Source organism: Dryobates pubescens, chromosome 6, assembly GCF_014839835.1.
Source record: "Dryobates pubescens isolate bDryPub1 chromosome 6, bDryPub1.pri, whole genome shotgun sequence".
NCBI classification, from domain to species: domain Eukaryota; kingdom Metazoa; phylum Chordata; class Aves; order Piciformes; family Picidae; genus Dryobates; species Dryobates pubescens.
Window position 1 is genome coordinate 12,245,104 of NC_071617.1, and position 24,533 is coordinate 12,269,636.

Here is a 24,533-nt window from a genome sequence, read left to right on the forward strand (position 1 = left end):
TCCCAACCCAGACTATTTAACCACAACAGATCCTTGTTAAATTCCAACAATCTCTTCATTCTCTGACCCTTGCACTTTATATTCATTGTCAATTTTAACTGAATTGTGTACTTTTAAAGGCATAGAAATGGTTTGAAAGTGCTTAACCGCGATTCAAAATACCTGTATCTCTCCTGGACCTGGACTTCACTTGCTGCACAAGTGCATTTGTCTGTGTAAAGTGCCACACCGTGGCTTTATCCTATGCGATTTCAACATGCTGGAACCAAGACAGTGCCTGGTTGAAAGCATTTGTGGTCTCAGTCAAGAAAGAGGTCAGAAAACAAGCACAGGTCTCAAAGACTTCTCAGTTTCTTTAGCCCTCAAAGAGGTAGATGTCATTACTGTTAACTTCATATGTTAGGCCAACTCAAAGGATCAGCCAGGTCCGCAGGAAAGCAGCTTTCACCAGGAGGCCAAGCCTGAATGTGTGCCCCTGCCTCGAAGGTCATTATCTATGCATTCAAAACATCCAAGTAAAAGCTCAAGGAACATTTTCTTTTCAGGCCTGCGCCCCTGGTCTTGAACCTATGTAATTGAAAGCAGAATGCAGCCCCAAGATGGTCTACAAGGGAGGGAATGATGCTGCAATAACACAGCCGAGCTTGCTGCCCTGGCAATGAATGCTTATCTCATACTGCTCTCCCAGCAAGTAATGTTTAAAATAAATAAATACTGGAGGGGAGTTTCTGTTAGTGCAATTGTTGGGTTGTATTCTTGCGGAAAGCTTTTTATCATAATAGTGCAGCGGGAGCACGGTGTGTTTGCAAGGCAAGTTTGAGCCAGGGCACAAAAGCACATGAAGTCAGTTAATAAATAATGGGCTCCATGCATGTGGGTTCTGCAGTGTGGCTTTAAAAATCAGCCCCTCTAAAGTACAATAATAGGCAAGTGCTATTGAAACAAAATCAAACAAAACTAAATGGGAGGATTTAATTGCTAGTAGCTGGGAATGGCAGATTGTTCTCCCCTGGTGAGAGTGGGAACCATGCAGATCTGATGGTAGCTGCAGTCATCCCTTGGTTGTGTAGTGACATGCCTTTTTGTCCTTCCACTTGTGCTGTTCAGCACAGGTAGTGGTGATGATACTACAGTTTGTTCATGTACTATGACACCTTCAATGCCGTTCCTATATCTGAAGACTACAATATAGTCAGGTAATCAAATCCTAAGTGGGAGCCAGGCATGCTGGCATTTCATGGATTTGATGGTGTAATACCATACAGAGGTCTATGAGATAGAATCAGCAAATGCCTACATGGTAACCTTCCTAATGTAAGGACACAATAGACTAGAAAGAGGAAAGATAGCCAGAGGACAAATCATTTTGCTGTACAAAGCTCACAGCGGTTCTTCTCTGAAGAGGAGCAGTTAATTTCACTGAACTGAAAGGAGATTAGAGATTGACCTTAATGGGCAGAATCTCTCCCTATGAAGTACACCCCAGGCTCACAAGGTGGTATGTGACACACATTATCAGAAAATACTGCTTTGTCGAACTTGGGAACTATATGATGCCAAATCTGGCATACCATCCCAGTATTTAATCTACTTGTAAATAAATCATTGTAAAGAGACAGAAAAATGAAACACTTACTTGGTCCAAGACCTATGGAAAATGCAGCAACATATACAAGCAGGCTGGCCAGTGAGAGCCATTTCAGGACAACAGGAACCTCCTCACTTTCAATGAGATCCCCTATTTTGCTTTTGCCTCCTGCCAGGGCAGTCCTGTTCGGTTCTCCTTTCCTGACAACATCTGGGCTTCTCTGTGCATCAGGTGACAATCTTTCTGGTGAAACCACACTAGCAAAGAGGTCCTTGAGACTCCCATTGATGACACCAGTGAGGTTTCCTGGTCTCTGGAGAAAGAAATCCTCAGGAGACTGGCTTCTGCAGACATTAGTGAAATTCACATGTATGTTACGGTTCACTAAGCCCATAGTGACCAACGAGATTGCCATAACAGAAGAACCAATACAAAGAAAAGTTTTACTTCCAACCTGATCCACAAAAAATGTGGCTGGGACCGTGCTGACCACTTTAACCACTCCAACTCCAGTAGAAGCCAAGCTGGCAGCTTCATTGCTCTGGAACCCGACTGACTTCAAAACAGTTGATGCATAAAATAGAATATTGGGTTGCCCAGTTGTTTGCACAAAAAAGACTAGAGTGAGTCCTACCAACATTCGGGCTCTCATGTTGTTTTTTGAACGAAACAGGTCCAAGAAACTGTACTGGTGTTCCTCTTTCAGGGAAGACTTGATCACAGTAAGTTCTTTAGTAGCGTCTGATGCTTCCCGTAGCCTCTCCAGTACTTTTCTTGCCGCTTCATCATTATTTTTCATGACAAGAAACCGAGGGCTTGGAGGAAGGAAATACATGGCAATAGCCTGCAAAACACCTAATGGAATCACAAAGCCAAACATGTATTTCCAACCATGAGGTACACTGGCAAATGCATAATTGGAAATGTAGGCCAAAAGAATGCCTGTCACGATCATGAGTTCATTTAATGATACAAGGAGGCCTCTCCGGTGCTGTGGGGCGATCTCGGCAATATACACACAGGTTGCGATTGATGACAATGATATGGAAACACCTATGGCAATCCGCCCCACTATAAGTATCCCATACGATTCATAGGGCAGTAGAATCAGACTCCCAAGCACAAGTAGAGAAGATGCAATAATAATAGCAAGTCTCCTTCCAAATTGGTCTATTAGGAATCCACCACTAAGGGATGCAAATAAGGCCCCAATAAGCAGGGAACTTACAACGATTTCCTGCTGTTTGCAGGAGAGTGCTAATATGCTGCTCATCTGAAGAAGAGCTCCAGAGATAAGGCCCAACTCATAACCCATCAGAAGTCCACTTACAGCAGCAACGGCAGAAGACAGAAATGTAAATGTTCCACAGCCTGAAATAAGACAAAAAACAAACAAACAAACAACACAAAGACTTGAAAGTTCGAGCTCTGCAACATTCTGGCAACCAATAATAACTTAGTTTTTTTACCAGACAGAAAAATCTTTTTGTAGCATTTAGGCAAAGCAGTGAGGTGCATACAAACCCAGCAGCAGTAATGACATAAAAGGCTATTTTTGAAAAGAAGAATAATCATATATTTATAACTTTCTTTAATTTTAATATGTTGGGGTTCCTTATCTTCCTGAACAGAAGTTAATCAGGTTTCATAGACACACAGAATCATTTAGGTTGGAAGGGATCTTAAAGATCATCTAGTTCCAACCTGCCTGCCATGGAAAGGGACACTTTCCACTAGACCAGATTGGTCAGGCCCTAAATAACTAAACCTTCCAGATCAGAATGGTGTTGCCTGCAAAAGGCAACACTGACAGTACAACCTTTTGGTAAGAAACCATTTTTTGCCTTGAGGTATTCTTGGTGTTTTTCCTGTACTGAACCGAGGAAATCTTCTCCACCTTACCAATGTACCATGGGAAAGGAAAGCAGTAATTTTTCAGCCAATTTGCTTCAATCCTGACTTGAATAAGTAACAAGTTTTCCTCACCACTTACTAGTTATCATGGGTAGAGTTAGCCCTTGTACTAAATCATTACACTAATTCTTTTGTTTTACATGAGGATGCCATGAAGGCCACTAGTACCGGTGTTTTTGTTTTGCCAAATGGAGACTTATCCACTGAGCACCAGACTGATCCAGATAGCTGGGATGTTCTAGGGAAACCAGTCTTTGAGGGACAAATTCATGAACTTCCTAGGCTTTGCTTATCACTAATCTCAGATTCTTTGGAATATCAGGATCAAATATTTGGCATAGTTTATGACAGTCATGACATCAGGAATAAAAACCAGATGGCAAAACATAAACCAAATGAAGATTATATGCCTTTTAGTGTCCCCTTAAAAACAAACTCATTTTATACAACTATGAGTCACTATTTATTGTTTTAAGATAGATTTGACTGATTGTGTTCTACTAACTGCAAAGCCTTTTGCACCCTAAACCTTGAGGAATATATCCATTTGTTATTGTTGGTCTTGTTCTTTCTCCCAGCATGATTTTCCTCTCATCATGATGTTGGCTGCCACACAACTAGGAAAAGAGTAAATTGACTTCTGATTCTCCAGTTAGTTGGAGATATGGGACATGTCTGAGGAAAGGCATCTTTCACAGCCTAACAGAGTCTGTATTTCAATTAATTCTTCTGAAAGCTTGACTTGGAGAAGTGATATATGGTCAAACCGAAAACGATACATAGACTTTGTTTATTTTTAGCATATTTTTCTAAGTCATTGAGGCTCTTTGATCATACAGACTGCCTGGAGTTCTTTGCCAGTAACTTTTGAGCACAGTGGCAAGGATCAGTCCCATTTGACAGAGGATATTGCATTTCTAAAACAAATTGTGAAGACAGAGGAGAAGGGCAACCCTAGCCGTACATCTGCACTACTGAAATAAACAGTACAAGAGCCCAGGCCTGGACTCTGGCATGGGCCATGTGTGCTACTAAATTGCTGGTATGGTCCCTGTCATGACTGTGCCCCAAGCTACCCTCTGCTAACAACTCTGGGAGCAGTTTGTCTCACCTGTGGGCCCAACCATCATGCCCTGCAACCAATCCACAGGAGACTGGTTTATTTTGGAGGGTATCAGAGTATAACTGTGTGAGTATAAGATTCATCTTCATATCAGGGGAGATGTGTAAGCTCATTAAGTCTATTAAGATAAGCATTGCACCTAGTAGGTCTCCTGCCTGGGTCGCAGTTCCTTCCATCTCAGCTAAGCAGAAGCCAAGTGGAAGAAGCCCTGAGCTACTGAGTGTGCCCATTATGCCTCAGCCCACTCTGCTTCTAGGCTGGGGTGGTGGCAAGTCACAAACAGACAAGAGATGGTCATGTTATAATGGGTTGTAAAGGCCTGGGGCAAATGGGAGTATTGTGAGAAGACTTTCAGTAGTTGGGGGTGGATGGTAGATTTACTGTGATGGAGGTGAGACAGATAGAAGAAAATGTCAGAAGCAAATCTGCAAGATGCTCCAGCGAAGGAACAATCCTGTTTTATATTGTTGCCCATGTCTGTATATATTTAAAGCGTTTTCTTCATGGCTGCATCATCCACCATAATTGCACTTATTTTAAACAGAGATTAGGACATGGACTAGAGCAAGGTCTTGCTGTATTTCCTTCACACACTGAACAGCACTTCAGTGGATGTACTAGTGACTCCAACTAAGCTGCTTTGTGCTACATGTGCTCCATCCTCCAATGTGTGCATGCAGTATATGTTTTGTCATTGCAAAACCTAATTTCCCCCCTCCTTTATACTTTTTACTTACCTAGTTGCTAGATATTATTAGATCTGGAAAATATATCCCTCCAGTGAGTCCTGCATGGAAATTAGGGCTGGTAACAATATAGTGTTGTGCTGAATGAGGGAGCCTGGGTGTCAGAAATGACAATGCTAATGTGATCACAGTGCTCTGCCCCAACTACAGCTCAGTGCTGATGCTTGTGCTTTCTTGGATATCTCTGTATTTTACATCATTAAGCCATGCAGACTTAACCTAAGACTTTACCTTAATTTATATATTATTATGGCCCAAAGAGACCATTGTGGTCATCCATTCTGACACTCGTGAACATCAAAACATAACCCTTCAGACACATTTAAATAACATCTTAATTGAACTAGGCCATTTAAATTATTCATCTTTTATTTCAAATTTTCTAGTGGGTGAAATCCAATGACTTTAAGTTGTAAGTTGTCCCAATGGTTATTTGCATTCACTGTAAATTATTTCTAGACTTAATTTCTGCAACTTCACCTTCCAGCCTATCCCCATTTGCCTGCACTTTGCTGCAGTTCACTAAGTACAAAATTATAGCCTGTCATTGATTCCTCCCACAGATGTCCTCTTGATACATTACTTAGCCTGTGAGGCTTTGCAAGTTTAACAGTTCCTTAAATATTCAAAGCCTTGTTCTCTGAACTCTGTCCATATTACCAACTTCTTCAATAAATTCTTCCTCAAGAAATTGTGAGCTGGACTCAGTGCTTTTGCAGTGGTGGTAGAGTGCCACGTAGGAACTTGACACAATGGTCCTGCTCCTGGGGGACATTTCCCCCTTCATTTGTCTAAGAATTGTCACAGCCATGTGCAGGAGCTCATCTTCTGCTGATTATTCTCCAGGACAACCAACTTATTTTCTGACTGGGTTATTTCCAAGGCACTTCCTTTCCTCTGGCTATGGCCGGCCTTCTTGCATCCTACCTAGGAATGCAAACCACTTTATGTTTATATTAAAACACATAAAATGGGTTCAGCTCACACCACCATGAGAGAACTACTACAGCACCTCTAGATTTCTTCTGTAACTGCTTGGGGAAAAAAAAGGTACTTCTAGATGTTTGAAGTAGGTCAGATGCCTATTTCTCTCCATTGCCTATAAAAGGAATCTATGTGGCTTGCTCAGATGCGGATGTCTAAAGTTAGAAGAGAGGAACCCCAGACTGCACATTCACTCACAGTCAGCAAGCCAAGCCATGTGAATTGCATTCATCCAGTGATCTAACCCATTTATTGATCACCCATCACCTTTATCATCCACAAATAATCTGTTATTACCTTCTTCCAGACAACTTAGATTAAATGTTATGTAACATAGGGACAAAAACTGAGTTTAAGGCAGAAACACAGCAGTGTCTGCTGCTAATACTTTGAAGTCTGTGCCCTGTATGGCATTTAATTCTTGAAATGTGCAACTCTCAGTTTTGTATGGTTCCAGGATCTGACTCAAAATGACAGTGCCAAGTTAAATATCTTGCCAGAGTCCACCATCAACACTGTCCTTTACAATCCAGGCTGTGCTCTCCTCAGCCTGTGATCCTCAGATCAGCACAATCAAGGTGATTATTTTTAATCCAAGAGGCTGCACACACTGAATGTGGAGCTGGAACCCCTGGGAAGTTGCTAGAGAGGCACTAAAGCCCATATATTTCTTGCTTCTCCAAGTATGGCATCTTGACCAATGTCTTAATGTTTCTTTGGTTTGTTTTTCCTGGGTCAGCTGATATTCTTTTTTATGTGCCCAGTGAGAGAGACTCACAAGGAAAGTGGAGAACTCTGTGTTAAGCAGGCCCCTGAAAGAAAAGCAGGTTCTGATGTGATGCAGAGGGAAACACATCATCTTTCTGCATTAGCAGCAGCAAACTCTGTCTCTTGTCCCTCACAGACACTATTGTGCTGAGGAATGTTCTCATGCCACTGAGGTTTAGTTGTAACTGGTGTACCCTAAGACTTGCTTGCTCAGAACTACCTGATGAGTTAAACCCTGAAATCTCCACCTGGTTTTCCTTTGTGGTCCTCCTCCAGACAAAACTGCCTCTGACTTCAGCATGTGTTTTGCTTTAACATTTCCAGATAAAGCCTGGTGCAGTAGTTGTACTCACAATCCTTTTACGTGTCACTTTTAATGATGTTGCTGGCAGTTCTTAGGCATTCCTTTTCCTAGAAAAAAGCTTCTTAAAGTGTATATTCCTCTTATTTTTATGAGATGCCTGCAAAATACATGGCAGTATGCAGTCCAAGGGAATAAAATATTGTAATGATGGCTTCCAGGGGAATTCCTCCTGCCTGCAACAAACACCATGGCCAACGAGTATGTGGCTGGTATGTGACAAGTGATTTGAAGTCTATTCTCTGGTTTCACCATGTAAACAAAATGGTTTCTTGCAACTGTTACTCAGGTCTAAAGCAGCACTACTTGGCAAACAAACTTATCTTTAAGAACATTCAGTAGAAATGTTTATGCTTTGTTCCTGAAAAGGAGACCAAGCACAGCTGTAGTACAGCACAGTCTACTGCTGATGAGACTGGATGGGGCCAAGTAGTAACGGTCTGCCCCTTCACTTACATTTAAGCACATATTTAGGACGTATTCCAAAGGCAAATTATTTGATCTGTTCATGCATTTTATGAGCATTATGGATAGATGATCTGTGCCAGGGAAGATCTGCAAGCAGGCTGAGCTGGGAAATGCCACTCTTCCCCCACTTCATGTGCAGGAGAGCTATGGGAAAGGTGCCTGGGAGCCCTTTCCAGCTCACCTGGGCAGCCCTAAATTCCACATTAGTCCAAACATTGAGATTTCTGTGGTGCATGTGTTCTTTCCTTTCTCCCAAGAGAACATGCAGTGTGTGTAAAGAAAACTAGTGGGATGGAGTGGAGGGTGAGGTCAGCCCTTCATGACCTGCGCAAATACATCTGTTTTAATAGGAAGGCACTTGACAGTCTCTTCCAACATGGTGCTTTCTTCTGTGGACTTTAATTTAATCTGAGGTGAGACAGGCCTCAATTTGGGAGGGAAGGAAAGTATTTTCCTGGAAGGTCAAGTATATCTTCTTTAATTCCTTGGGGATTCTTTGATCTATTTAGCCATTTGAAAGGTGAGATCAAGCTCTAACAATGTTTGGTTAATAAGCAGAGATTAGAAAACCACAAGGAGTTGAGTGCATTGCATAGATGTGTATTCACAGTGTGAAATCTCCCTTTTCTAACAGAACAAGGTATCTACTTTCATCTATCACAATCTTAAAACTACAGCATCTGTATGTGAAAATTGTAAGCTTTCATTGCAACATCTATCTTCTTTGAGTGCTGTCTGATGTGCAAAAAAAAATTACTTTTACAGGGAAATAGTGTTTAAAATTCATATTTTTTCTTTAGAGGAGTGTTTTCCTTGAAGATATAGTGTGTGTGGGTCACATGGTTTTGCAAGGTAAATATTTAATGGCATATGTTGGGAATTGCTGCATAATTAAATCAAGATTTTGCCTCTCAAAAATGAGAATGCAAACTCATTCTCTTTTCTGAGAAAATGGGGTAATTAGAATACATAGAATACATAGAATAAACCAGGTTGGAAGAGACCTTCAAGATCATCGCGTCCAACCCATCAACCAATCCAACACCGCCCAAACAACTAACCCACAGCACCAAGCACCCCATCAAGTCTTCTCCTAAAAACCTCCAGTGATGGCGACTCCACCACCTCCCCAGGCAGCCCATTCCAATGTGCAATCACTCTTTCTGTATAGAACTTTTTTCTAACATCCAGCCTGAACCTCCCCTGGCGCAGCCTGAGACTGTGTCCTCTTGTTCTGGTACTGCTTGCCTGGGAGAAGAGACCAACATCCGTCTGTCTACAACCTCCCTTCAGGTAGTTGTAGAGAGTAATAAGGTCACCCCTGAGTCTCCTCTTCTCCAGGCTAAGCAACCCCAGCTCCCTCAGCCTCTCCTCGTAGGGCTTATGTTCCAAACCCCTCACCAACTTTGTTGCTCTTCTCTGGACTCGTTCCAGCAAGTCAACATCCTTCCTAAACTGAGGGGCCCAGAACTGGACACAGTACTCGAGGTGCGGCCTAACCAGTGCAGTGTACAGGGGCAGAATTAATTCTCCCATTTTCATGCTGTCATGATCTTTACTGCACTGTCACAGTTACTTTTTCTGTCTCATCCTGTTGTGTGCTGTAAAGAGATATACATTTCCTTGTTCTGTTCTAATGCCTGTGATTTCTTCAGATCCAGTAGCTGCCTAATAGATGCATTTCTCCTGTTAGTTAGGATACATCCGATCTAACTTCTAGAGATTGGATAGATCTCTAGAAGTCTGGCATGGGATTTAAAACAGTTACCCAACAAGATCCTACAGGGTGAAACAAGTGTTGCAGAGCTGGGAAATCTCAGAAAATACTATATTTACCCCCAAATAGTGTGAGGGCCATGTGGGATCATGCCCATTTGACAAATGTGACTCCTCTCACCCAAGTGAGAAAGGCAAAACCAAAAGTAGTATTTTGTAAACTGGACTAAAAAAGAAGGCAGGAGGAAGACAGCATATCACACATTTTCACACGTCTACATTCCAGTGATGGTAGGAGGCATTGTATATTTTGTACAGTGTAAGCCCAGTGAATGTATTGTGTGAGTAGTATCTGCATTTCATGAACAAATTTTCCCTGCCCCTGATGGAAAGACTGGGAATGCAGATCCTGGACAGACTCAGGTTGGACATCTCCCCATCTCTCTTAGTGCTCTGCCATGTATTTTCATTCTATCAACAGGCAGCCTGCTCTTCATTATATTATATGGGATTTGGATTTTGTTCTGTTACAACCAGTAAGAATCAACGTGTCCTTTTAATTCCTAGCTAGGTAATTATAAATTCCTTGAATTACTGCTTTAATTTCTGAGGGTGAAGTCAAGTGTGCAATTTGCATGCACTCCTCTAATGATAACACTCATGCTACAGTAATTTTGCTGTCTGTTTATTGCATCTGCTGTGCTTCCCTTTGTAATGCTATCCCATTACCACCTGCATTGCTCCCCTCATACCCTAAGGTAATGTTAACTATCTCACATTGTCTGGATTTCTGTTCTTGGTTAATCTGTGCTTTCCAGGTATCAGTAGAGGTTGCTGGACTGATCACTAGTACACTCCAACAAAGCATTTGTGCCTGTGGTATCTGAACATTTCTAGGTTAGTCAGTTCATTCATTTTTAAGTCAACAAAACCTGCTTTGGACATAGTAATTTCTGGCTTACAAACCTGCTTTCCTCTCTGGGTACAGCTGTCTTGTGAGTGAGAAATGTCATGACCGAGGGTCATTTTCCCCTTGATCTTATCATCAGTGAAAGAGATTCAAGATGCAAAACTATGCTGTAACTTAGAAAAACTGGCTGAACGGGACACAGCAAAGGTGAGGAGCTATAAAATAAAGACTCAGCACTCAAAAATCTTCTGCAGAAGAAATTCTACAGCTGATTTTTTACAGTGTAAGCACAGAACCTTGTTTCTTCCTGACATGCTAGGGGAGAAAAGATGAGAGTCCTCATCCCTCTACCCTGTTCTTTCCCCCTGCATTAGGAGGTGTAATGCTTGCCTGGCCTCTCTACACTTCGGTGAAAAAGGCTGAATTGCTCCTGTGTATGCAAGGGCTGGAGCACCGTTGTTATCTTAGATGGCTGTGGCTCCTCTGATTTTTTCAGGAGACTGAACTTCATAAAGGAAAGGGATTGATACCATAGACAGCACAGGCACTAACAGCTGGACCGAGGCCTTTTGGGAAAAGTATCACATAAACCTTCATTCAAAATTCAAGCCAGCATTTCCTTCCTTCTTCACATCGCCCCCTCTCACACTTTAAAAAGTTGAGACAGCGTGTCCCGAGAGCCTTTGGCTTGGTGGGGCTGTTTGCCCCCAGAGCCGAGCGCTGCCTCCATGGACAGCCGCTGGCTGGCAGCTGGCCCTCGGCGCTGGCCGCTTTACCTGCTGCAGCTGGGAGCCCGCGGAGCTGGCGGCGGCGGCTGCCCCGGCTGCTTTCCTCATCCTCCCCTGCTCTCATCGTCTGGCTCTGCTGGTCGAGGTCCTCCGTGCCCTGCCCGGGTACCATGGCCACCCCCTTTGCACTTTGGGGCTGGAGCGCTTCACAGGGCAGCGGTCGTCCCCCGGCCGGCCAGGAAAGCACAGGTTGTTTTCCTCATGGCAACAAGTTGCTGATGGTGGCTGAAACCGAATGCAAACCACAAAGTGGTTTGTGAACAACTTTGTTGCTATTTCAGAGGCTTTGCCCTTTGCAGTGACACAGGCTGTTGCTATTCTTGGGAGCCTATTGCAGGCGAGGGGAGGGCCGTCTGTCGGAAGTATTGCTTTTGCCTTTTAACAAATAGTTGGAGACACCAGACGTCCACCCTGGATGCACATTCTTCAAGTTTAAAGGGTTTCTCTCGCTCTCTCTCTTTCGCTTTTCCTCCCCTCGCTGGTGTTCGTAGCCACCAGAAGGAGAGGATTTGAAGTGTTTGCTGTGTCAGCTAAAGTTAGGGCACCGAGGACACACACATGAGAACACTTCATTCTTGTAAATTGTGAGCAAGTTGTGGCGAGAAATAGCAAAGGGGGGGGGGGGGGGGAAATCCATGGCAGCCCATTGCAATCTGCAGCAGCAGGAGCCAAGATTTTTCATGGCATAAATACACGTGTTATTTTACAACCCTCTTACCAGTATCAATTATTTGTGGGAAAATTGTGACTGTCTCAGTTACACTAAGAGGCTTAATTTTGAGAGCCACTAGAAGTCACTCCATATCTACCAGCTTCAGTGGAATCAGTGGCCAGAGGCTGGACTGCGGCAGTGCAGAAAGTTAGAGCGAGTGCAGGCAAGCTGCCCACAGGAGATGTCTGCCCAATCCTGGTCCAGGTTCTGGTCCAGGTCCTGGTCCTGGTCCTAGTCCTTGTCCTGGTTCTGATCTGGATCCAAGTCTTGGTGTGGAAGGCTCCAAGTGCTCTCAGCAGAACTGCTGGCCTCAGTGAAGCAAGCTAGTGAAGCTGTCCCCAGTGGGAACTGCTGTTGTATAATTTGGCAGTGCTGCAGGCTTCTTGTTTGTGCTCTTTTTCTCTTTCATCACTTGCTGTTTTGTCTTCGTTGTTTTTGTTTCAATACACTGATGCCTGTGGATAGCGTGAGAGGGAAGTCAGAGGTGGAAAATTGGTGGCTTTTGCAGTATATCCAAGAAGCAGTATTCCTAAAAAGAGTAGAATAGAATAGAATAGAATAGAATAGAATAGAATAGAATAGAATAGAATAGAATAGAATAGAATAGAATAGAATAGACCAGGTTGGAAGAGACCTTTGAGATCATCAAGTCCAACCTATCATCCAACACAATCTAATCAACCTAACCATGGCACCAAGTGCCTCATCCAGTCTCTTCTTAAACACCTCCGGTGACAGTAACTCCACCACCTCCCTGGGCAGCCCATTCCAATGGCCGATCACTCTGTATAGAACTTCTTCCTAACATTCAGCCTAAACCTCCCCTGGTGCATCTTGGGACTGTGTCCTCCTGTTCTGGTGCTACTTACCTGGGAGAAGAGACCAACCCCCACCTGGCTACAACCTCCCTTCAGGTAGTTGCAGACAGCAATAAGGTCTCCCCTGAGCCTCCTCTTCTCCAGGCTAAACAACCCCAGCTCCCTCAGCCTCTCCTCATAAGGCTTGTGCTCTCTGCAGAGCTCTCCAATCCTCTAACAGAACAACACCTGCCCCCAGCTTGGTGTCATCTGCAGATTTACTGATGAGTAAACATTTTTTTTCTTTAAGCAGAGCAGATACAATACACCCTTTATTAGTGTTTGACAAAAGACACTCTAACTGCCCCATCTGACATCTGCCTTGCTGTCAGTTTCAGGAGCTGGAGTGTCATGAATGTCACAGGGGCACCAATTACTGGTGGAGAGTTTCCTTTTGATAGTGCCTTTGGCATGGAGTTAAATGAGTCAGACTAGCTCTGCTCTCATGTGTAAGCTATTTTCCATGTAAAATGCCCACTTGTCAGGCAATATAGGATGCTCTCAGGGCTGTTAACAATTATTTGCCACATCTAGAGAGATGCTGTTTGCTCTTGCATTATGCACAAGAAATAATGTCAACTTTTAGAGAAACTATTCAAATATTTTGGAAAAAATGAAAGAAGAGAAGAGAAGAGAAGAGAAGAGAAGAGAAGAGAAGAGAAGAGAAGAGAAGAGAAGAGAAGAGAAGAGAAGAGAAGAGAAGAGAAGAGAAGAGAAGAGAAGAGAAGAGAAGAGAAGAGAAGAGAAGAGAAGAGAAGAGAAAAAAAAAGAAAAGAAAAAAGAAAAAAGAAAAATAGAAAAGAAAAGAAAAATAGAAAAGAAAAAATAAAAGAAGAAAAGAAAAGGAAAGGAAAGGAAAGAAAAGAAAAGAAGATAAAAGAAAAGAAAAGAAAAAAAGAAAAGGAAAGAAAAGGAAAGAAAAGGAAAGAAAAGAAAAGAAAAGAAAAGAAAAGAAAAGAAAAGAAAAGAAAAGAAAAGAAAAGAAAAGAAAAGAAAAGAAAAGAAAAGAAAAGAAAAGAAAAGAAAAGAAAAGAAAAAAGAAAAGAAAATATTTTAGACAAATAGTGTGATTCATAGAATCATAGAATCAACCAGGTTGGGAGAGACCTCCAAGATCATCCAGTCCAACCTGCCACCCAGCCCTATCCAATCAACTAAACCATGGCACTAAGTGCCTCATCCAGTCTTTTCTTGAAGATCTCCAAGAACATCAACTCCACCACCTCCCCAGGCAGCCCATTCCAATGGCAAATCACTCTCTCTGTGAAGAACTTCTTCCTAATATCCACCCTAAAGCTCCCCTGGCACAACTTGAGACTGTGTCACTCTGTTCTGTTGCTGGTTGCCCTGCCATTCAGTTTTGTTTAATCCTGGAGTTCAGCTCTACCTACATTCACAATCACAGAATCACAGAAACATTCAGGTTGGAAAAGACCCTCAGGATCCCCAAGTCCACCTGATAACCCTGCTCTACAAAGTTTACCCCTAAACCATATTCCCAAGCACCACATCCAAACAACCTTTAAACACATCCAGTGTTGGTGACTCAACCACCTCCCTGGGCAGCCCATTCCAATGCCTGACCACTCTTGCTGTGATTTTTTTTCCCCTAATATCTAGTCTAAATGTCCGTTTCCCTCACATCCATTCCCCTCAGAAGCCAGAACCTAGGCTGTTTTTTAAATGTTTACCTACATATTCACTCAGAAATCCAGTGGACTAATCTTCTCCTGAAAATAAAGGCAAAGTAACCCATTTTTCCTGCCTAGTTCTGGCTTTATTTCACAGAATCTTTGCCAGTTCCAATACCAATGGCTTAGCTTTGTCCCCTCTGGTAACCCCAGCAGGCTTTTATTTTTGCAGATGGTAAGATTGCTGCTATACAGCACAAACCATAACAGACAGACAAAAAATGAAGGGTATCCTAGTTTGGGCTGGGTGCCCTCTGCTACAGGGGTGTTTCCTGTGTCCAGAAGTCCATCCCAGTGGGTGGACTCAGGAAGTTAGGTATTTCTACCATAATCCCTTGCACCACCATAAATTTTGTGGTGGAGTCTGGCACTTCCTCTTTCCTTCCCTCTCCGAGACTTGGTAACTGGGGGAGAGATCTCCCGGCCATGGGCCTGATTGGGCCCAAGGCCACAGGGGGATGGGCAGTCTCAGGCCTGGCCAGCTGAGACTAGCCCAGCAGAGGGAGGGGGAAGAAGGAGCCCTGGGGGTTTTGGATGCACCCTCAGGTGGGGATGGGATCTTTCTTTGTCACTGCACTTTGGGTTTTCTGTAACATTCACCGCTTTCTATTTAAACTTTCATCACTTTTGCAATCCGTTTGCCTGAGTCGTTATTTCTGTCTGTGGTGGGGAGGGGATCTGCCCCAATCCATTACAAAGGGAAATACCATTATTCTGTTTGGGCTGCCCAGAGGGCAGTGCACCCTTGTCATGCTGAACTGTGCTACAGACCTATCAGGCAGCTTCCTGGGGTTTGATCTGCTCCCTAAGTTACATCCCATGCCAACAGCACTGAATCAGGATGATAAGGTATTAAGGAAAAATGTTCTCAGTAAGTAGAAATGCCAAATATTTTATCTTGAGGTCTGCTGCTTGGCATGGTATTGATATGAGGGATGGTCTGTGGCATCATTGGTAGCCAGCTGATAGTGAAAAGCTGCAGCTTAGCAGGTGCAAGAACCTCTCACAAATGTAGCTGAAAAGTGAGGCATTGATGTTAACTGGCATTAAGTGACATTCCAGAAAAGGTAGGAACTGGAAAAAAGATGCCTCTAGCCAATGGATGCAAGCAGAGAGAGGGAAAGCAAACAGTCTGTGCTGGTTCTGCAGCCAAGGTGATTGCAAAGGTATCTTGTGAAATGCAGCAGCTGCAAAACCCTTGATAATGGCCACAGGGTCCTGGACCCACAGCCCTGTGTCCACTCCACTTCCCAGCATGAGTAAACAGGCAAGCAAACAAGCAAAGCTCCAGTACAACAAACATGAATGGGATAAGGAGGAAGAAAAAATAGAGTATGCTTTGCTACTTTACAATTCTCTGCTCTTTTCCTGTTACTGCCTTGCCCCTGCTTGCTGTTGAAACACCCACTTGGCTCACACTGTGTGCCAGAGAGCGAGAGGTGTCAGTCAGAGCAGGGGCAGGGGAGCTGCTAGAGGGTTGGCAAGGTGGGAAAGGATTGTGCCTGCTCTGTCCCTCTCACTGCTGCTTGGGAAGGGAGTCATGCTGAAAGTAGGGCGGCAGGCAGAAATGTTCCAGAAGGCAAGAATTCCAAATGCCAGGATAGGCAAAGAACTCACTTATGCTCTGAAGACTATGAGCTGCAGCTCAACAAGATGCTGTTTGAGGCTGGGCAGGGGATCCTGGGGTTCAGGAGAAAGAACAGTGGAAAAGATAAAAAAGCCAAAAGCAGTAGAGGGTCAGGAGGCAAACGTGTGAGTCTAACACCATCATGAGAGGTCCCTGTTGCTTTTGTCCACCTGCAGTTGGCCAGAAATCATTTTTTCTGCTGTTTTCTCAATTCCTTGCTTTCAAAACTGACCAATTTGCACATACCAGTATGATTAAGCTAGGGGGGGAAACAGGCAAGATATTCATATCGAATTGCTGAATAATGTCTGGAAGATCTGTGATGTTGAGGTAGGGATTTCTTCTAAAACCTCTGGTCATGATTTCACAGGATCACAGGATGTCAGAGGTTGGAAGGGATCATTGGCTCCAACCCCCCTGCCAGAGTAGGACCATACAATCTAGCTCAGGTCACAGAGGAATGCATCCAGACAGGCCTTGAAAGAAGAAAGAAGAGACTCCACAACCTCTCTGGGAAGTCTGTTCCAGTGGTCTTTGACCCTTACAGTAAAGAAGTTCCCCCTTGTGTTGAGGTGGAACCTCCTGTGCTGCAGCTTACATCCATTGCTTCTTGTCCTACCTATTGCTATCTTGTCCTCTCCCTACAGGGAGCAAGTGAGAGGAGCTTGTCCCCTCCCTCCTGACACCCAGCCCTCAGATATTTATAAACATTTATTAAATCCCCTCTCAGTCTTCTCTTTTCCAGACTAAAAAGCCCCAGGTCCTTCAGCCTCTCCTCATAAGGCAGTGCTCCGGAGACCTTCAATCATCCTTGCAGCCCTCCGCTGGACCCTCTCCAGCAGATCCCTGTCCCTCTTAAACTGGGGAGCCCAAAACTGAACACATTCCACAAGATGAGGTCTCAGCAGAGCAGAGTAGAGGGGGAGGAGAACCTTCCTCAATCTGCTGGACACACTCTTCTTAATACACCCCAGGATCCCATTTGCCTTCTTGGCCACCAGAGCACATTGCTGTCCCATGGATAACTTGTTATCCACCAAGACTCTCAGGTCCCTCTCCACAAGGCTGCTCTCCAGCAAATCACCTCCCAGCCTGTATTGGTGCAGTTTATTATTCCTCCCCAGAAGCAGGACTCTGCACTTGTCCTTGTTGAACCTCATTTGGTTCCTCTGTGCCCAGCTCTGTCTGTCCAAGTCTCACTGGATGGCCTCACAGCCTTCAGCTGTATTAGCCAAGCCTATATGTATGTGTCTGTGTTTCCAGTGATCTAATAGCTCAAATTTGAGACTATGGAGAGAAGAGATAGTTGATTATAAGCCAATAGGAATTAATTATGAGTGGAAGGACTTCTGGATTAGTTTTCTTAGGCCATTTTTATTAGAACTGGAGTAAAGAAGGTTATTTTATTCCCCTGTAGAATTTGTGACTTTCATAAAGAAGACTGTGGAACTGTCCCAATGTTTATTCTATCATATGGGGGGGGGACAAAATTCCAGCAAAAATATGTAGAGGATTTTCTTGACATATCAGCTGAAGTTATGTTTCCTGCATCTGAGAGCTCTGTTCTCAGAACTACAGTTCACAGTTTGCAGAAGAGGTTCATAAGATAGTCAGCACAGGACAACATAAGGGGGGCTAGAAGGATGAGAGAAGGAAAGAAACAGAAATAAAAAAAGAAGCTGAGTAAAAACACCATGAAATAATTACCATTTATTCAATTATTTATTCCTGGCCAAGCTGTCAGCTTGTGACTTGGACAGCAGCACTCTGCACTGGGTTAGGAACTGGCTGGAGGGCCAAGCCCAGAGAGTGGTGGTGAATGGTGCCACATCCAGCTGGCAGCCAGTCACTAGTGGTGTGCCCCAGGGATCAGTGCTGGGCCCCATCCTCTTTAATATCTTTATTGATGATCTGTATGAGGACATCAAGTCCATCATCAGTAAATTTGCAGACAACACCAAGCTGGGGGCAGGTGTTGATCTGTTTGAGGATAGGAGAGCTCTGCAGAGGGACCTCGACAGGCTGGGCAGATGGGCAGAGTCCAAAGGCATGAGATTTAACACATCCAAGTGCCGAGTTCTACACATTGGCCAAAACAACCCCATGCAGTGCTACAGGCTGGGGTCAGAGTGGCTGGAGAACAGCCAGGCCGAAAGGGACCTGGGGGTATTGATTGACAGCTGGCTGAACATGAGCCAGCAGTGTGCCCAGGTGGCCAAGAAGGCCAATGGCATCCTGGCCTGTATTAGGAACAGTGTGGCCAGAAGGAGCAGGGAGGTCATTCTGCTCCTGTACACCACATGAGTTAGGCCACACCTTGAGTCCTGTGTCCAGTTCTGGGCCCCTCAGTCTAGGAAAGATGTTGACTTGCTGAAATGTGTCCAGAGAAGGGCAACAAAGCTGGTGAGGGGTTTCACAGTATCACAGTATCACAGTAACTAAGGTTGGAAGAGACCCCAAGGATCATCAAGTCCAACCTGTTCCAACAGACCTCACAACTAGACCATGGCACCAAGTGCCACGTCCAATCTCCCCTTGAACACCTCCAGGGACGGCGACTCCACCACCTCCCTGGGCAGCACATTCCAATGACGAATGACTCGCTGAGTGAAGAACTTTCTCCTCACCTTGAGTCTAAACCTCCCCTGGCACAGCTTGAGACGGTGTCCCCTTGTTCTGGTGCTGGTTGCCTGGTAGAAGAGACCAACCCCCTCCTGTCTACAACCACCTTTCAGGTAGTTGTAGAGGGCAATGAGGTCACCTCTGATCCTTCTCTTCTCCAGGGTTTGGAGCATAAGCCCTATGAGGAGAGGCTGAGGGAGCTGGGGTTGCTTAGCCTGGAGAGGAGGAGGCTCAGGGGTGACCTTATTGCTCTCCACAACTACCTGAAAGGAGATTGTAGCCAGGCAGGGGCTGGTCTCATCTCCCAGTCAACCAGCACCAGAACAAGAGGACCCAGTCTCAAGCTGTTCCAGGGCAGGTTTAGGCTGGATTTCAGGAAGAAATTCTTCATAGAGAGAGTGATTTGCGGTTGGAATGGGCTGCCCAGGGACGTGGTGGAGTCGCCATCACTGTAGGTGCTTAGGAGGATACTTAACAGGGTGCTTAGTGTCATGGTTTAGTTGATTAGATGGTGTTGGATGATAGGTTGGACTTGATGATCTCAAAGGTCTCTTCCAACCTGGTCTGTTCTATTCTATTCTATTCTAATTTTAAAAAAAAGGAAAAAGAAAAAAAGATATACCCATCTTAAAGTACCTTTCAGTACTGATGCATTGACACCCAGACACAAGGGGGAAAATATGCCAAAATGCCAGCCACAGAGCAATGAAAACTAGATGAAAAAGACAGAGCTATCTCAAGAAAGGTAAATGATCCATCCTTTAGGAACTGTGTATATAGAGAAGGTAATTGTTATTCCTGTTGTGCAGCAAATGAAATTTAGGAGCCAGCTTTGCAAAGATGCTTTTCATAAATGTAAAACACATTTCATGAACACAATATTTAGGCTATGCCATTTGTGTCATTTTGCAAATTAATACTAAATGCATAAGTAAATGAATAACACTAAGAAAATAAGCCATGTAATATGATGCTATGTAGCAAATTCATGACAGAGCTGACAAAACAAGTTTCTTCTTTCTGAGTCCTGTGGTTTCTTGCCAGGACATTCTTTGTGTTTTGTTCTTACTTTTTGAGAGGTGGGGTCTGTGGTGACAGGTTGGACTTGATGATCTTTGAGGTCTCTTCCAACCTTGGTGATTCTGTGATTGATACCAATGCATTTTTATATGACTTTTTTAAAAGTGTTTTAGAAAAGTTCTTGACCTCTTTTGATAGAAGTAATAGATACAGTCCAGAGCTCATCATGTTTCACAACTCCCTCTAGGGGCTGAAAAACACTTGCTGACTCACTGCAGAAGTATTCACTCCTGCTACTCTTCTGTTGGCATCTTTTTAAAAGTGCTTTTTAAAAGTGCAGTGTGGCCAGGGTCAGGAAGAGTTATGTTTTGGCAAACCCTTAAAATCTGACTGAAGGTGAAAACTGGAGGTTGGAAAGTAAAATGCCAAAATAACTGAACTGAGAAAACAAAGTAAAAACTCAGTTTTACATCAGGATTCCACTTTCATGGCATTGTAGCATTTCTATCAATTAAATAGAATGATCCTCTGGGTAACCTGGAGGGTCACTTGTAATAGTTACTGGATAACACATCTGTGGTTTGCCATCACACACTGTTCTTTCCTGTTGGCTTCAGATATCTTGGACTAGATGACCTTTGGAGGTCCCTTCCAAACCAGACCATTCTATGATTCTATTTCCTACTGTACTGGGTTGGGCTGAGCTGGAGTTAATTCTCCTCACAGCATCTTTCTTGTGCTGTGTTTTTTGCAGCAGTATTTGATAACACAGCAGTGTTTTGGCTACTGTTGAATCCAGTATCCAGGCTGTGTCCTTTCAACATTTCCCTGCCCCAAGAGTACATTGAGGAGTGGGCAAAATCTTGGGAGGGGACACAGCTGAGCCAGCTGACTCAGACTGGCCAAAGAGGTATTCCATGCTATGTGATGTCAGCTCAGGTATAAGAATGAAGTGAAAGAAGGAAGTGTGGGCATTTGTCCATGGCATTTATCCTCCCAAGTAACCACCAAGCTTAGAGAGCCCTGCTTCCTGAGACCAACCATCGTCCTGCTGATGGGAAGTAGAGACCAACATCTCTCTCTCTGCTTTCTTTTCTTCTGCACGGTCTATTGCTGTTTGCTTATTAGTGTTATTAAAATTGCTCCTATCCTATTCCTGGCTTCTGTTATATTTTTATCCCTTCTCCCCCTGTTCACTTAAGAGGGGGAGTGATAGAGCTGCTTTGGTGGGCATTTGGCCTCCAGGCCAGGGCCAAACCGCCACACCTACAACCCACTATTAACAGACCATATATATATACAGCAGCTCCCTACATTTGAAAGAAAATAGTTCATCTGAAATACAATCAGGAGGTTATAATTAATGAAAAAATGTGAAAAAATAGTAAAAATGCCTGTACAGATTTTATCCAGCTCATTGTCTTGTGGTAAATGAAAAATTGCTTTCTCTACTCAAACTAAATTTTTTATGGGCATGATTTGTGTCTTCCCTACTTGTGATAATAACTTTCTGGAACAGTTGGAGGAAACTGAGTGTGAATCAGTAAGAAGTGTATCAGAACTACATTTCAAATGTAGTTATTAATACCTGGTGTCAATGGGTTGAGTTGAATCTGCTGCTGTTATTCATACCACACTACAGTCATGCCAGCTACAAAAATGAATATCCTGGCTTGTGTGGTTGGAGTAATTTCAACTAGTTACTTCACTGACAGAGTCTGAACTCCAGCCTGAACTTGGAGGAGAGACAGTGGGTGCAGAGTGGGGAACAGTGACCATGTGTCCCTGATTTCTCAGGGCCCACTGCCTGAAATCAGGCAGTTTTTAGGGTTTTCATAGAATACATAGAATACATAGAATACATAGAAACAAGGTGCCAAAAATGGAAGCCTTTTAAACCACTGAACAATGGGAAAAGAGTTTTGCTCCTTCCTTGTGTGATGAATTGTTAAAAATGTGTAAGCTGAAATTCCCTTTGCCTGTTCCAATTAAGGAAAGAGATGTACATCACCCCAGCTAAGAAAAATATGAGCTGCTGAAATTTGTATTATTGTGTTGCTGGGAAACATTTTCTCCCACATGGGATGTCAGTCACACAGGAAATGCAGTCAGTTTTTGTGGTTTTAATTATTTCCACTGAGAAAGCATTTTGTTTTCTCCTTAAGATCTTGTTATTGCATAAACAAACAACTACGTGTCTTTAATTCTGTGCTTTGACTTCTTGCTGGGTTTTTTAACCACATCTGGCAACCTAAAAGCAGTTTTACATTCATTCATTAATACCAAATGTCAGGCAAAAGCTTTCCAAAGCCCATCAAAATTTTCTAATCGTTGCAGGCAAGCAATGAATAAAATCAGCGTCCAACACACAGGCCATTTTGTATTCACCCAGTGGGCACGAAGAAATAAGCCTCACACAGCCCTACCATGCAATTAAAGCTTTAAGTCATTAATTCCCCAGAATATTTGTCACCTGCATTTGTTAACAGGTAGCAAGGACAGTCTTCAATGGACAGCATATATCTGGAGGTGTCAGAGGAAATTCAGTTTGAGACCATAATTTTCCTTCGGCAGGAGACACCGAAAGCTCAGCAGGTGGAGTGGCAGGTCTGGTGTCACCCAGGAGAGAATATTTGGATGTAATGGAGGGTTTCTGCCTCAGAATACTTCCCTGCCTCTGTAGTCACAAAAATTCCATCCTTTGAAATACAGTTAAGAGAAATACTATTCAGGCAGCACTCCAACAGGGAGGTACCAGTGAGGTTTCCTTTCCCCACTGTGACAGCCATGTGGGGCAGGTATGCACTTTGCTGGCAGAGAGACCCGGGAGGAAACAGTTTGCTTCCCACTTAAAACAAATAAACAAACAAACAAACAAACAAACAAACAAAACCCCAACATATTTATGTTTTCTGTCACTTTGAGGAGGGAGTGAAGGCCATTTGGCGGCCAGCTTTCTGTCCCCTCACACCATCTGATATACTTCCTGAAGGCAGGCTGTGCCTGTGTGGACAATAGCTGCTTTGTTATCCCAGCATGATTCAGTTGGGTGTGGACCTGTGGGACCCCTGTGGACTTCCTCAGGGAAGAAACCCTCAGTGGGGTCATGGCCTCAGAGTGGACCCCCTGACATGCATAGCACTTGGTGTTGGTTGCAGCCCACTGCAGTTCAGGGGCTGGCATTTACTATTCAGTTGTTTGCATAAAGTTGTTTGATTTTTAAAAGACATCACCTCTGGTGTGACAGCCAGCACCAGAGCAAGAGGACACAGTCTCAGGCTGCACCAGGGGAGGTTAAGGCTGGAGGTTAGGAGGAAGTTCTACACAGAGAGGGTGATTGCCCATTGCAATGGGCTGCCCAAGGAGGTGGTGGAGTCACCATCACTGGAGGTGTTCAGGAGGAGACTTGATGGGGTGCTTGGTTGCATGGTTTAGTTGATTAGGTGGTGTTGGATGATAGGTTGGACACAATGATCTTGAAGGTCTCTTCCAACCTGGTTAATTCTATTCTATTCTATTCTATTCTATTCTATTCTATTCTATTCTATTCTATTCTATTCTATTCTTTATTGATCTCCAGAGTAGAAGCAAAACCAGTGATTTTGGAGCTGCTGAGTACTGTGGCCTGGGGGCTGACTCTATGTCCCTCCCCACCACTGGCACAGAAAAACATGGCCATGCAGGAAGGCCTGCCCATCACCAAGATCCCTGTCACCCCAACATGGCTGCTTGTCTGAGTTACTTCTCTTTTTAAAAAGACTTGGACACCTCCAAAGATTACAGAAGTCCTGGTACACTCATTTGGCTTCTGTGTGGTGAAGACTGCCAGCCTATGAGCAGCTCCATTCAGTAAACACCCTCCTCCCTCTATCCTCATTCAGATTCAGATTCTGTGCTGCTCGGTTTGGCTTAAACCTCTCTATTTCAGACCAGTCACTAAAGCTTTAGCATTGGCAAAGGCCAAGGGGGTGTCAATGGTACAGCATGTGCTGTGTAGGAGGCACATGGTGCTCTGAGGGGCTGCCAGACTGCCTTTGAGCCAGAATGTCCCCGAGGAAGGGATGTCTGAGATTGAATTCAGAGCACACAGGGTGCACACAATGCTTTAGCCTTCCAATACAGCTTCTAATGTCAGCAAACCTTGTCAAAGCAGTGTGGATAAAGAACAGTTTTGTAGGTATCTGCCATGAAGTTTAGCTCTCAAGCAGGAGTTTTCCTACTGTGGACATAGTGCACAAGAAAGCTTTTTGCACATGTGAAGTCAATAAGCAGGAGTTAGTGACTTGGCTAAGGGCTGTTTTCACACTACAAACAGTGACCAGAAACTCCAGAGCAGCACCTACTTTTATGAGCACAAAAGAACTTGTTAGTCTCTTACTGGCTTCTTTGGAAAAGTGTTTTCCTTCTACAGCCTCATCAGAGAGAGAACACGCCAATCTCACTGACTTTTGGGGAAGCTGGTGAGGAGTTTTGGCACTGCCTTCAACTTCTTCCTCTCCAGACAGGGAACTCCAAACATTTGCCTCATGCTTCACTTTCTTCTCCAAATCTTACTCTTTCCTAGGTAGTGACCAACATGTGCTCCCCACCCAAAGAAAAATCTCTTATTCTGTCTGTGACTCTCCTGAATTGCACCTT

The 24,533-nt window shown here is 43.9% G+C and overlaps 1 protein-coding gene across 1 annotated transcript in view; it reads right to left on the bottom strand.

The window, feature by feature from the left end:
- Positions 1-11,629, bottom strand: part of SLC2A12 (solute carrier family 2 member 12) — a 34,785-nt gene extending 23,156 nt beyond the window's left edge. Inside the window, exons 1-2 of the mRNA XM_009907985.2 lie at positions 11,355-11,629; positions 1,637-2,959 (exon numbers count right to left, since the gene is read on the bottom strand). Of these exons, the coding sequence (XP_009906287.2) occupies positions 1,637-2,959; positions 11,355-11,478 (1,447 nt within the window). The 5' untranslated portion in view covers positions 11,479-11,629. The remainder of the gene's footprint in view (positions 1-1,636; positions 2,960-11,354) is intronic.
- Between the last annotated feature and the right edge of the window lie 12,904 nt (positions 11,630-24,533).